Genomic DNA, 14,445 nt, shown 5'->3' with positions numbered 1-14,445 from the left:
TCTGGTTGCAATAGTAATAGTCAAGAGTGGATTGGGTCTAGTTTCACCATGCAAAGCTTATTCTTTCTATCTTGTCCTTCAGGACACAAAACTACAGCAGCATTACATAAATTCTCTTTCCACCCCCTGTTAAACCCACACTTGAGGCAACATGGTTCAAAGTGTGTTCAGTAGACATATCCACTTTCTGTTAATAAGAAAGGGGGCTTCCCTGGTGGCGCAGTGGTTGAGAATCTGCCTGCCAATGCAGGGGACACGGGTTCGAGCCCTGATCTGGGAAGATCCCACATGCCGCAGAGCAACTAGGCCCGTGAGCCACAACTACTGAGCCTGCGCGTCTGGAGCCTGTGCTCCGCAACAAGAGAGGCCGCGATAGTGAGAGGCCCGCGCACCGCGATGAAGAGTGGCCCCCGCTTGCCACAACTAGAGAAAGCCCTCGCACAGAAACGAAGACCCAACACAGTCAAAAATAAATATAAAAATAAATAAATAAATAAATACATAAGCTAGGGGAAAAAAAACAACAACAATATGACTGACAACTACCTTTAAAAAAAAAAAAAAGAAAGGAACACTTGCTCTCAGCCTAGGTCATTAAAATTAGAAGCTTTCCCACTGACAGAGGTAAAATATCTAAAATGCTAAATATAAAAAAGCATACATGCACCTCAATTTTTAATCAATAATCTTGACTATAGAGTTTACTAAGAAAAATTCTGACTATATGAATGCCTGTAATTCTGTTAACTGAGATATTCTGAGGATTTTAAAGACAGATGTAACATTACGCCAAATAGAAACCTATTTTTCACATAATTAATCTGAATTGAAATGTGATTTCTTACATGAATACTTATTTCATTCTTGTCATTTCAACCTGCCTCTGGTTAAAGGTCCTCCAACGTCTCCCGAGAGACTTACATATACGGAAAGGACCAAGTCCACTATCAACCTTGACTGGAAAGAGCCCCGCAGTAATGGTGGCTGCCCCATCCAAGGCTATATCATTGAAAAACGGCGTCATGACAAACCTGACTTTGAAAGAGTTAACAAGCGACTCTGCCCAACCACATCTCTTCTGGTTGAAGATCTTGATGAACACCAAATGTATGAGTTCCGTGTCAAGGCCGTCAACGAAATTGGTGAAAGCGAACCATCCCTGCCTCTTAATGTGGTCATACAAGATGATGAAGGTGTTGAATCTGAACATAAAAATCATTTTAATGCACTTTATCTCATAGGTTGAGCAAACATCCTTATGACTTTGCTATTTTTTTCCCCCTTTCCCTTCTCTTTGCAGTGCCTCCAACTATTAAGTTGCGCCTGTCTGTTCGAGGAGACACCATCAAAGTTAAGGCGGGAGAGCCTGTTAACATCCCTGCAGATGTGACAGGCCTTCCAATGCCTAAAATTGAGTGGTCCAAGAATGAAACTGTGATTGAAAAACCCACCGATGCACTTAAGATAACCAAGGAAGAAGTATCCCGAAGTGAGGCAAAGACTGAGCTTAGCATTCCCAAAGCAACCCGGGAGGACAAAGGCACTTACACAGTGACTGCTTCTAATCGCCTTGGCTCAGCGTTCCGAAATGTCCATGTTGAAGTATACGGTAAGTGACACGCTTTCTTATAGAAAAAAGAAATCCAGTGTCTGTTTAAGAATTTGCTTCTCAATCTCCTCCTTTGGTTCCTTTTCAGATCGTCCATCCCCACCAAGAAATCTTGCTGTTATTGACATTAAAGCTGAGTCTTGCTACTTAACTTGGGATGCCCCTCTAGACAATGGTGGGGGTGAAATCACCCATTATGTCATTGACAAACGCGATGCAAGCAGGAAGAAAGCTGAATGGGAAGAAGTCACCAACACTGCTGTAGAGAGGAGATATGGGGTAAACTCTTCTAAGTATTTTCTTATGCACACTTAAAGGACATAACTCTGAATTAACATCATTCTAGCATGACCTTGGAATTTAATGATTAAACTCAAAACCACACACAAAAAGCTTAAGTATAGTTTTTAGCATCTTGCACATAAAGCCACTTAGTAAATACTTTGATATACAGATCCTCTTTTACTTGAGAGAGCCACTATTAGGTGAAATAAATTTACACATTCTCATTTTAAAAGACTTTCTCCATGTTTGAGTGGAGAAACTCAGATAACTGAGTTTATAGAAGTATTTCTTTTTACAGTCTTCCCTACCAAAATAACTGGAATTTTTTTTTTTTTTTTTTTTTAAAGAGTTTCACTTATTTATTTATTTATTTATTTCTTTATTGGCTGTGTTGGGTCTTCGCTTCTGTGCGAGGGCTTTCTCTAGTCGCGGCAAGCGGGGGCCACTCCTCATCGCGGTGCGCGGGCCTCTCACTATCGCGGCCTCTCTTGTTGCGGAGCACAGGCTCCAGACGCGCAAGCTCAGTAGCTGTGGCACACGGGCCTAGTTGCTCTGCGGCATGTGGGATCCTCCCAGACCAGGGCTCGAACCCGTGTCCCCTGCATTGGCAGGCAGATTCTCAACCACTGCGCCACCAGGGAAGCCCTGGAATTTTAAAACAAGTGAAAATCAATGTAAGTAAATTGTTTTTAAGAAATTATTATTCATCTGATTTCTAGATCTGGAAACTTATCCCCAATGGTCAGTATGAGTTCCGAGTTAGGGCAGTGAATAAATATGGGACCAGCGATGAATGCAAATCAGATAAAGTGGTCATTCAAGATCCTTATCGCACTCCTGGACCTCCGGGAAAGCCAAAAGTTTTGAAGCGCACCAAAGGGTCGATGCTAGTGAGCTGGACTCCTCCTCTGGACAACGGCGGCTCTCCAGTTACTGGCTACTGGCTGGAGAAGAGAGAAGAGGGAGGTGCCTACTGGTCACGTGTTAGCCGAGCACCGATAACCAAAGTGGGATTGAAAGGCATGGAATTTAATGTTCCCCATTTGACTGAAGGTGTTAAATACCAGTTCAGAGCGATGGCAATAAACGCTGCAGGAGTTGGCCCTCCCAGTGAACCATCAGACCCAGCTGTTGCAGAAGATCCCATATGTAAGTATGCTTCCATTTCTGGAATTTGTCAAGGGCAAAGCCACTAAATGGATAGTTCTGCTCTTAAAGTTCTTGTATATTTCTATGCCAAATTATTTATTAAAATAAAAAGTTTCATACTTATATAGACTATCAGAAGTATATATGTATGTGTGTATACATATATACACACACTATGCACACATATCTAATATGTACATATACATGTATATGCATACACATACATACAAAAACTCATACAGTGTTTAAACACTTAGCTTAAATCTAGTATTGTATGAGGAAGTGATTCCTCATACAATACTAGATTTAAGCTAAGTGTTTAAAGACCCTGGACTATAAGATCCTCTCTGCTCCCATACCTTAAATAAACCTCTCTCTCATTAATTACCTACTGTGGAAATTATCTCCCTCACTAAACAGTCAGACCCTCCAGTAGGAGTTCAACAAAAGCAAAAGGTTGTTAAATTTTCAATAGTATGTATTGAATAGAGATATAAGATCTTCAAGCACAGTCTGTGAGGTCAAATAAAAGAAAAAACAATTCTGAAAGATCTATGAGCAGATCAGTTCAAAAATTAAAATACCATGGCCTTAATGATTAATTTCATTGGCTATATAAATGGATTTTCTGTGGGAAAAAAAAATTCAGCTATTTGTTAAAAAGACTTAAAATAATCTAAGTTCTATACAGAGCATATATAAAAAATGAATTAGTCATTCATTCTGCAAGCTGGTAGTAAACATATGCTATGTGCAAAGAGCTGTCCTAGGCACGCACTGGAGAGGAAAGAGCTATGGTTAAAAAGATGAATGGAGTAAAAGAATTTCCGTAATCGTAAAGTACTGTCAGAAATGTGATGGATTGTCACTTGATTAGGGACAGGGTCAATGGCTACAGTAAAGGGCTTAAGATTAGTTTGTGTTCAAAGGTTTACCAGCTAATGATGAAATCATTTTTTAATTTTAATTTTATGGTAGGTTAAATTAAAATAAGCTTTTAGTAGAGAATACTGCAGAATCTCTTCAAAGGGATCTCAAAAGTAAAACAGCTTTTCACCGATTGTGTGTAAATAGAGTATTTCTCTATCTAGAGCTAGTCAGTAATCTTTCTACTCCCAGTTAGTTGTTTGCTTTCTTTGTTTTAGCATTAATGCTAAATGAAAATAGATTTTCTTATATTTCTCTTCTCTAGAAGGTAATTTATTCCTTTGGCATTCCTATTTTAATATTTTAATAGATTAAAAATAAGATATGATCGGGTATAGTAAAACATTCTTATAGTATATAAATCTATCATCCCACCAGCTTCAAAATCTGATTTTTTTTAAATTAGATCCACCTGGGCCACCTTCTCGCCCAGAGGTCAAAGATAAAACAAAGTCAAGCATCTCACTAGCATGGAAACCTCCAGCCAAAGATGGTGGCAGTCCGATCAAAGGATACATTGTAGAAATGCAAGAAGAAGGTACTACTGACTGGAAAAGCGTAAACGAACCAGACAAACTTCTAACTACCTGTGAATGTGTGGTGCCGAATTTGAAAGAGCTCAGGAAGTACAGATTCCGAGTGAAAGCTGTCAATGAAGCTGGTGAATCTGAACCAAGTGATACAACTGGAGAGATCCCTGCCACTGATATTCAAGGTACTTGTCCTTAATCCATTTATGTATTCATCTTTTGATCTTATTATGAAATTGATTCATTCGTTGAAGACATGTCAATTACTTTTTTTGAAAAAGGTGAGCTAAATCCTGTTATATTATCCTTGGTATTACAGAGGAACCAGAAATTTTCATTGACATTGGAGCACAAGACTGTCTGATTTGTCAAGCTGGCACACAGATTAGGATTCCTGCTGTCATCAAGGGACGCCCAACACCAAAATCATCTTGGGAATTTGATGGAAAGGCAAAGAAGGCAATGAAGGTAAGAAAATTATAATTCTCTGCATCTCCCATTGACTCACTCTAAGGAATATTTACACTATAACTGACTATCTTCTTTTCTAATAGGATGGGGTTCATGACATACCTGAAGATGCACAGGTAAAAAAAAAAAACAAAAAACTGAAATGATTCAGAATCTGATTGACTTCAATACTGCTATTATTTCATTCAGTGTATGACTGCTATTTTCTTTGTACAGCTGGAGACTGCTGAAAATTCATCCGTAATTATTATTCCGGAATGTAAACGATCTCATTCAGGCAAATACAGCATCACAGCCAAGAATAAAGCAGGACAAAAGACTGCAAATTGCAGAGTTAAAGTCATGGGTAAGAAAGACTTTAAAAGTTATTATGGAATAAGAACAAATTATTTTAAACAAGGCACCACTGTTTATATTGTGATTTGCATCCAACAGATGTACCAGGGCCACCCAAATATCTGAAAGTCAGTGACATCACAAGGGGTAGTTGCAGGCTTACGTGGAAGATGCCAGATGATGATGGAGGAGACAGGATCAAAGGCTATGTTATCGAGAAGAGGACTATTGATGGAAAAGCTTGGACTAAAGTCAATCCAAACTGTGGAAGCACTTCATTTGTAGTTCCTGACCTCATCTCTGAACAGGAATACTTCTTCCGCGTGCGGGCACAAAACCGTTTTGGTATTGGTGCTCCCGTGGAAACCATTCAGAGGACCACTGCCAGAGATCCAATATGTAAGTTTTTAAGTCTAAGATTAAAGTAGCTTCCTAAACTTGAAATATATTGTTATAAATAATGATTAATACTTTCTTTAACTATTTTTAAAGATCCTCCTGATCCCCCTATTAAACTCAAGATTGGCCTCATAACAAAGAACACAGTACACCTGTCATGGAAACCCCCAAAAAATGATGGGGGCTCCCCTGTCACCCACTATATTGTTGAGTGCCTTGCATGGGATCCTACTGGGACAAAGAAAGAAGCATGGAAACAGTGCAATAAGCGCGATGTGGAAGAACTGGAGTTTACGGTGGAAGACCTAGTAGAGGGTGGGGAATATGAATTCAGAGTCAAAGCTGTCAATGCCGCAGGAGTCAGCAAACCTTCAGCCACTGTTGGCCCCGTGACTGTCAAAGACCAGACATGTAAGTACCAATGCGTTATCTATCAGAGAATGTCCTCTTCGTGAATGCCTTCCTAGATACTCAAGAACAGTCCAAAATAAAAAGAGATGTCTCTGTACGTCAGAAGCTACCATGGGTTGAGTCTGGACGTGGGCCCATTACCCGATCACTCATGCCCTCAACTTCCACAGAATTATCATATTTCTGTACATATTACCTTTCCCTTGCTGAAAGGAGATACTGTTTGGAATTTCCTTACTCTAATTTTTCTCCATGGCAGGCTGTTTTACTTACCAGAAGTTAACACAGTTCCTCTGCATGCTCCTCAAAAAGGGCAGAAAGTAACCAGTTATTTGCTTAGCAACTGCTGAGACCCATTTATCTTCACAATCGAGTTTCTTTTTCTTAAGTAGAAACTTATATACCATCACAGCAGTGAATAATCTGGGAACAGCATCAAAGGAAATGAGACTGAATGTCCTTGGTAAAGGTTACGTGGTTTTATTAAAACTACATGATTTTCTCTATTTGAGAAAAAGATATATCTACTTTAAGAGATAAAATATCCACACAAATATGGTAATAATTCTTCCTCTCATTATTGTTACCATCACTACTGCTGTGTATTTGTTAGTTCTCTCTTCTAAATTTAGGAAAGCTGTAGTCACTACTCCCTGTGCATATTCTTATACTAAATTCATGAAAAATGGAAAATTGCTTTGCCTCTACTAGCAGTTAGTTATATTTCTTAAAAGGGGAATTCATCTCAGAACAAACAAAGTAGGTCCCCTCATTAACTCTGCGTAAATATTAGGGAATATCATGAAAGAACTCCCAAGTCTAAGATACTATAGTTTCACTTCTCTCCGCCCTTTTTCAATATCTACAATCATAATGATGCCAGGTAAGAGAGAGACAGTAGCTGATACATAGCCACGTGTAGATCAATAAAGGATGATGACCACACATGCCTGTTCCCTAAACTGGTATAAATTAGCTGAAGACAGATCTGTTCTTTATGTCAGGTAGGGCTATAAAAAGCCTGCTTATAGTAGATCAAATAACTAACTTTATCGTCACTGTGAATTCTACTTTCGATCCTTTAGTGTTTGTTTTATGTTCCTAATGACAATGTTTTTTTAAAAAATAATCTAGGCCCACCTGCAATTGAGCTAAAAGAATTCATGGAGGTTGAAGAAGGAACTGATGTTAGCATCGTGGCCAAAATTAAAGGTGTGCCATTCCCGACACTAACCTGGTTTAAAGCTCCTCCAAAGAAGCCTGATAACAAAGAACCTGTTGTCTACGACACCCATGTCAACAAACTGGTGGTGGATGATACCTGCACTCTAGTTATTCCACAGTCTCGCAGGAGTGACACTGGCTTATATACCATCACAGCTGTGAATAATCTGGGAACAGCATCAAAGGAAATGAGGCTGAATGTCCTTGGTAAAGATTACATGGTTTTATTAAAACTACACGATTTTCTGTCCATAAATGTAATATCTGTCTTTAAAATCATTCTCCTAATAAAGTTTTCTTTTTTTAAACCATTTTAGGTCGCCCTGGCCCTCCAGTGGGACCAATAAAGTTCGAATCTATTTCAGCAGATCAAATGACATTATCTTGGCTTCCACCTAAAGATGATGGTGGGTCTAAGATTACAAACTACGTAATTGAGAAAAGAGAAGCTAACAGGAAGACATGGGTGCATGTCTCCAGCGAACCTAAAGAGTACACGTACACAATTCCAAAATTGCTAGAAGACCATGAATATGTATTCCGAATCATGGCCCAGAATAAATATGGCATTGGGGAACCTCTTGACAGTGAACCAGAAACAGCAAGAAACCTCTTCTGTAAGTAGGACATGTTTCACATTCAAAGTCATTCTTACTTGTGTTTTTCATAATTTCTTATAAATCACTGTGATTTTTGTCACAGCTGTCCCTGGAGCACCAGATAAACCAACAGTTAGCAGTGTGACTCGAAACTCCATGACTGTCAACTGGGAAGAGCCAGAATACGATGGAGGCTCTCCTGTGACAGGATACTGGCTAGAAATGAAAGACACCACTTCAAAGAGATGGAAGAGAGTTAACCGAGATCCTATCAAAGCCATGACTTTGGGTGTTTCTTATAAAGTGACTGGTCTTATTGAAGGTTCTGATTATCAATTCCGGGTATACGCAATCAATGCTGCTGGTGTGGGTCCAGCAAGTCTGCCATCAGACCCAGTGGCTGCTAGAGATCCCACTGGTAAGCCTTAAAACCATTCTTTCCCCCCACCCCAAAAGTGCCATGGAAAAGTCAAGAATACTAATGCATACTGGTTCTTTCCAGCCCCTCCTGGACCTCCATTTCCCAAAGTCACAGACTGGACTAAATCATCTGCGGATTTGGAGTGGTCTCCCCCACTAAAAGATGGTGGATCCAAAATAACGGGATACATCGTTGAATATAAAGAAGAAGGAAAAGAAGAATGGGAAAAGGTAGCTAACACTTGGCATTATGGAAATGTACTATGAATAAACTGAACATGTAGTAGTTATTCTCAATCCCATTAACTCCTATCTGTATTTTTTTATTAAGAAATCAGAAAAATAACATATAATTTAACTGATAATCCAAACATCTCTTAGGTCAAAAAACCTAATCAAAAGTTAAGTCATGTTATTGTTAACTTATCTTTTGGCTATAAAGCCTGAAAAGATGGAATAAGTGACGCATATATGTGGAATCTAGAAAAATGGTACAGATGAACCAGTTTGCAAGGCAGAAATAGAGACACAGATGTAGAAAACAAACGAATGGACAGCAAGGGGAGAAAGCAAGTGGCCGGGGGCAGGGTGGGGGTGGTGGGATGAACTGGGAGATTGGGATTGACATGTATACACTAACATGTATAAAATAGATAACTAATGAGAACCTGCTGTATAATAAAATAAAATTCAAAAAAAGAACCTATTTTATCAAATTATATAATAAAATGTACATAGATATATATAAAAAAGGATGAATAAGTAAATAGTACAGTTTTTTTCAATCACTTGACAATATTTTAAAACATAATTCCTTCCATTCAGTATTTACCTGTAATATCTGATCCCTAGAACCTAAATTGGCAACAATTTTCCCAAAGAGAGTAAATATGCTGTTGCTATGCTTTGGAAAGCTATTAAAACAAAAAACTACAGTAGTCCCCCCCCCTGATTCCCAAGGGATACATTCCAAGACCCCAGTGGATGCCTGAAACCACGGATAGTACCAAGCTCTCTCTATATATACTATGTTTTTTCTTTATTAATGGGCAGGTAGCATATACAGTGTGAACATGATGGACAAAGGGATAGTTCACTTCCCGGGCAGGGATGGAGCAGGATGGCCCAAGATTTCATTACGTTACTCAGAATGGAACGCAATTTAAAACTGATGAATTGTTTATTTGTGGAATTGTTTTCCATTTAATACTTTTGGATTTCCGTTGACTTCAAGTAAATGAAACCACAGAAAACAAAACCATGGATAAGAAAGGATTACTGTATTCTAATTATAAAATGCTTGTGATTTTTCCCTAGGCTAAAGAAAAAGAAGTGAGAGGAACAAAACTTGTTGTGACAGGATTAAAAGAAGGAGCATTCTACAAATTTAGAGTTAGAGCAGTCAACATTGCCGGCATCGGAGAACCTGGGGAAGTCACAGATGCCATTGAAATGAAGGACAGAATTGGTACTTACTAATATTTCTATTATTTTATCAATATTTGCATTTTGGATTGGAAATGAAAAGCACATTTGTTATTTTCAATTGTTTTCCAGTATTACCTGACCTTCAGTTAGATGCCAGCGTCAGAGACAGAATTGTGGTCCATGCTGGAGGGGTGATTCGGATCATCGCCTATGTATCTGGCAAGCCTCCTCCAACCGTTACCTGGAGTATGAATGAAAGAGCTTTACCTCAAGAGGCCACCATTGAGACCACAGCCATTAGCTCATCCATGGTCATCAAGAATTGCCAGAGGAGCCACCAAGGCGTCTATGCCCTTCTTGCCAAAAATGCAGGGGGGGAAAGAAAGAAGACAATTATCGTTGATGTATTAGGTAACAACTTTCAATTCGTCCATGCGTCTTTAAAAAATAACACTTTATTTCATCTACAATAAAGCTATATCATTTTTTTAAAAAACTATGTTACAAATATTTTGGAAAATAAGAAAAATCACCCACAATCCCATTGACCACTATTAGCATTTTTAAAAATTTCCTCCTTTTTTTCTATCCTATCCATATTTTATATGGCTGTACTCCTACTATAAAGTCTTATGTGCTGCCTTTTTATATAACATGCCACCATAAGCATTTACTATGTTACTATATAGTTTTCATAAAAGCAGCTTTCCTGCAAATGTCCATGAATGTTTAGTAATTTGCTAGGGTTGACCATTTTCACATCACAGGACCTGTCAGTTATCATAATAAGACAAAAGTCCCTTTGAAGGTGTCAGTATTCTAATTGAAGAGAAGCATCGTATTTGGTTATCAATATTGCATTTCTAGTCACTGAATATCGAGTTGAACTCTACGAGGCTTGTTCATGCCTCTCACTGGCTGCTCTACTCCAGTGATTTGCTCAGAAAGTGAAGCCCTCCCACTCAGATCTCTCTCTCAGCACCTCTCTAGGCACAACCATACTCCAAACACTCAGTTTTTATGTGAAAATAACCAGTTCTCTATTGAACATAATATTATGAAAACATGTTTTGCTTTCATTAATGAAAATGGCATGAGGAAAAAGATCTCATTGAGCAATGGTCCTTCAAGCTTCTAGGTTGTTTCAAACTCCTAAACAGTCTTCTGTCCAATGGCTATTACTTTAAGAACTGGTGTACTTCCAGGTTAAATTCCAAACCTCTCAAAGGTCATTCTGAGATTTGGGGTCTCCTGTGCTGCTCAGATTCACTGGTCATCCAGAAAAAAATTCTCTCCCCCTTTCCCCTCTGGAGAGTAAACTGGACACAAAAAGTAGTCATGCCACTCTTCACCCTTCTCCAGTCTCCCTCTGTGCATTTTCCTCCCAACGTTGCCCTCTTATCTGACTCACAAATTACTAAAAAAAAATTTATATGTGTGTGTGTGTATGTATGTATATATATATATATATATGTATGTATGTATGTATAAAACTGTTCCTTCAGTTTCTACTAAAGCAGGGGCAACCAGTAACTACTGCAAACCTACTTCATTTAAAAATATGGTTGAATATAGACACCAAGGAAAGAAAAAAAAAACAAATCAATTAATAAACACAAAATCTCACTCTTTTCATAACAACATTTTTGTCTCCCTTTTAAAAATAGAGGGTAACAAATATTGAGCCCAGTAGTCCATTGATGTCAAACAACTGAAAACCTTTTCCTCTTATTTCCAGATGTGCCAGGTCCTGTTGGAATACCATTCCTGTCTCACAACCTAACCAACGACTCCTGCAAACTGACATGGTTTTCTCCAGAAGATGATGGAGGCTCTCCAGTCACAAATTATGTCATTGAAAAGCGGGAAGATGACCGCAGAGCATGGACCCCAGTGACATACACAGTTACCCGACAGAATGCCACCATCCAGGGTCTCATTCAAGGAAAAGCCTACTTTTTCCGAATTGCAGCTGAAAATAGTATTGGCATGGGCCCGTTTGTTGAGACAACAGATGCGCTTGTCATAAGAGATCCAATAAGTAAGTACAATTTAAAACAATTTCATCTTTAATCACTTTTTCACTCATTTAATAAAAGACTATAGTGACAAAGTAGGTACACAAATGCCAAACATTTCATTCATTTGGCAAGCATTCATTAGGCAAATACATAGTCTCTGATGTTGGTAGTATTTGAACGTGACTGTGAAAGAGATTGTGGGAATATATATGATTCTTCAAATCCTCCCATGTAATACTACATGGATTCTTTTTTTAATTTCCAACTTAATGGCATGAACATGAAGTATTTTCCTAACTCTAAAACTACCAACTCTGGGGACTTCCCTGGCAGTCCAGTGGTTAGGACTCCGAGCTTCCAATGTGGTGGGGTGGCGGGCGGGTTCGATCCCTGCTCAGGGATCTAAGATCCCACAGGCCGTGTGGCGCGGCCAAAACATTTTTTTAAATAAATTTTAAAACACTAAAACTACCAACTCTGGGGGACTTTCCTGAATTATTTGGCCTCAATGAACCTCTATTTCCTCATCTGGAAATTAGATTGTATTGAGTGGCTTTCAGCTCTACTCATTTTATGTTGAGATTTCTTTTGTTACTTATCAAAACAAATAGTTTAATGTTTAAATGCAATCCTCAAAAAGCATTATTTACTACATTTTCTATTACATTCTTAACATGACATTTGTCTCACTGTCATTTCACACTTGCAGCTGTACCAGAGCGTCCTGAAGACCTAGAAGTCAAAGAAGTTACTAAAGATTCTGTTACTTTGACTTGGAATCCCCCTAAGTATGATGGCGGATCCGAAATTATCAACTATGTCCTAGAAAGCCGTCTCATTGGAACTGAGAAGTTCCACGAAGTTACAAATGACAACTTGCTTAGCAGGAAGTACACTGTGAAAGGCTTAAAAGAAGGCGATACCTATGAGTACCGTGTCAGTGCCGTCAATATTGTTGGACAAGGCAAACCATCATTTTGCACCAAGCCAATCACTTGCAAGGATGAGCTAGGTATGTGTCAAATGCAGCTTACACTTTGAAAACTTGTACACTCATAGGTTTACCTTAAGACATCAAACTGACTTTCCTTTATAATTATACATTTCAGCTCCTCCAACGCTTGACCTCGACTTCAGAGATAAACTCACGATTCGAGTTGGTGAAGCTTTTGCCCTCACTGGCCGTTACTCAGGCAAACCAAAGCCTAAGGTTACTTGGTTCAAAGATGAAGTTGATGTGCTAGAAGATGATCGCACTCATATAAAGACCTCGCCAACAACACTTGCTCTAGAGAAGCTCAAGGCCAAGCGTTCAGATTCTGGCAAATACTGTGTGGTTGTGGAGAACAGTACAGGCTCCAGGAAAGGTTTCTGTCAAGTTAATGTTGTTGGTAAGTATTATTTAGCAAGAATTAGAGACATTCTGTTCTTTCCAAAGCAGAAGTGGAAATAACATTTTGTGGTGTGATTTTTTTTTTTTTTTTTTCCTCAGACCGTCCTGGACCACCGGTAGGACCAGTTGTTTTTGATGAGGTGACCAAAGATTACATGGTTATCTCTTGGAAGCCACCTTTAGATGACGGAGGCAGTGAAATTACTAATTATATTATTGAGAAGAAGGAAGTGGGCAAAGACGTTTGGATGCCTGTGACATCTGCAAGTGCTAAAACAACATGCAAAGTTTCTAAACTGCTTGAAGGAAAAGATTATATTTTCCGGATACATGCTGAAAATCTGTATGGAATAAGTGATCCTCTGGTGTCTGATTCAATGAAAGCCAAAGATCGTTTCAGTATGCATCATATTTCTTTTCAGTGGTTCAATGTTTGATATCGTTAACGGGAAGAATTAAATTTCTAACATATTTTGCTAATGTTTGTTATAGGGGTTCCTGATGCACCTGACCAGCCAACTGTTACACAAGTTACCAAAGACTCTGCATTAGTCATCTGGAACAAGCCAAATGATGGAGGAAAGCCCATCACAAACTACATCCTGGAAAAGAGGGAAACTATGTCTAAACAATGGGCTAGAGTTACCAAAGAGCCTATCCATCCATACACTAAATTTACGGTTCCTGACCTTCTAGAAGGGTGTCAGTATGAATTCCGGGTTTCTGCAGAAAACCAAATTGGTATTGGAGACCCAAGCCCACCATCCAAACCAGTCTTTGCTAAAGATCCAATTGGTATAGTACTAAAGCATTCTTTCAGCTTTCATTTTATCCAACTTTGTTTTCAGCTATATTCTAACTCCTTTTTGGTTTTCTCTTTTATTATGTAGTGAAACCAAGTCCACCTATTAATCCTGAAGCAATAGATAAAACACATAATTCAGTTGATCTAACCTGGCAGCCACCACGTCATGATGGTGGGAGCAAGATTCTGGGTTATATTGTTGAATACCAGAAAGTTGGAGATGAAGAATGGAAAAGAGCCAATCACACCCCTGAGTCGTGTCCTGAAACTAACTATAAAGTCACTGGTCTTTGGGATGGTCAATCCTATAAGTTCAGAGTAATAGCGGTCAATGTAGCCGGTGAATCAGATCCAGCTCATGTTCCCGAGCCAGTGCTAGTAAAAGACAGACTCGGTGAGTATAATGTTCTCAGCTGCCTTTGCAAGGAAGACAGGTTT

At 38.9% G+C, this 14,445-nt stretch overlaps 1 protein-coding gene across 1 annotated transcript in view; it reads left to right on the top strand.

Moving 5' to 3' along the window:
• TTN (titin) overlaps window positions 1-14,445 on the top strand; it is a 280,899-nt gene that overhangs the window by 201,292 nt on the left and 65,162 nt on the right. The window contains exons 229-250 of the mRNA XM_061185429.1: window positions 894-1,193; window positions 1,301-1,609; window positions 1,698-1,888; window positions 2,614-3,043; window positions 4,377-4,685; window positions 4,820-4,968; window positions 5,055-5,087; window positions 5,188-5,317; window positions 5,407-5,706; window positions 5,800-6,117; window positions 7,252-7,548; window positions 7,659-7,958; window positions 8,044-8,358; window positions 8,443-8,591; window positions 9,678-9,828; window positions 9,918-10,199; window positions 11,527-11,829; window positions 12,519-12,821; window positions 12,919-13,200; window positions 13,302-13,601; window positions 13,695-13,997; window positions 14,093-14,401. Coding sequence (XP_061041412.1) covers window positions 894-1,193; window positions 1,301-1,609; window positions 1,698-1,888; window positions 2,614-3,043; window positions 4,377-4,685; window positions 4,820-4,968; window positions 5,055-5,087; window positions 5,188-5,317; window positions 5,407-5,706; window positions 5,800-6,117; window positions 7,252-7,548; window positions 7,659-7,958; window positions 8,044-8,358; window positions 8,443-8,591; window positions 9,678-9,828; window positions 9,918-10,199; window positions 11,527-11,829; window positions 12,519-12,821; window positions 12,919-13,200; window positions 13,302-13,601; window positions 13,695-13,997; window positions 14,093-14,401 — 5,763 coding nt within the window. The remainder of the gene's footprint in view (window positions 1-893; window positions 1,194-1,300; window positions 1,610-1,697; window positions 1,889-2,613; window positions 3,044-4,376; window positions 4,686-4,819; window positions 4,969-5,054; window positions 5,088-5,187; window positions 5,318-5,406; window positions 5,707-5,799; window positions 6,118-7,251; window positions 7,549-7,658; window positions 7,959-8,043; window positions 8,359-8,442; window positions 8,592-9,677; window positions 9,829-9,917; window positions 10,200-11,526; window positions 11,830-12,518; window positions 12,822-12,918; window positions 13,201-13,301; window positions 13,602-13,694; window positions 13,998-14,092; window positions 14,402-14,445) is intronic.

Source organism: Eubalaena glacialis, chromosome 1 (genome assembly GCF_028564815.1).
Source record: "Eubalaena glacialis isolate mEubGla1 chromosome 1, mEubGla1.1.hap2.+ XY, whole genome shotgun sequence".
NCBI lineage: Eukaryota > Metazoa > Chordata > Mammalia > Artiodactyla > Balaenidae > Eubalaena > Eubalaena glacialis.
This window is presented reverse-complemented; position numbering and strand designations above follow the sequence as displayed.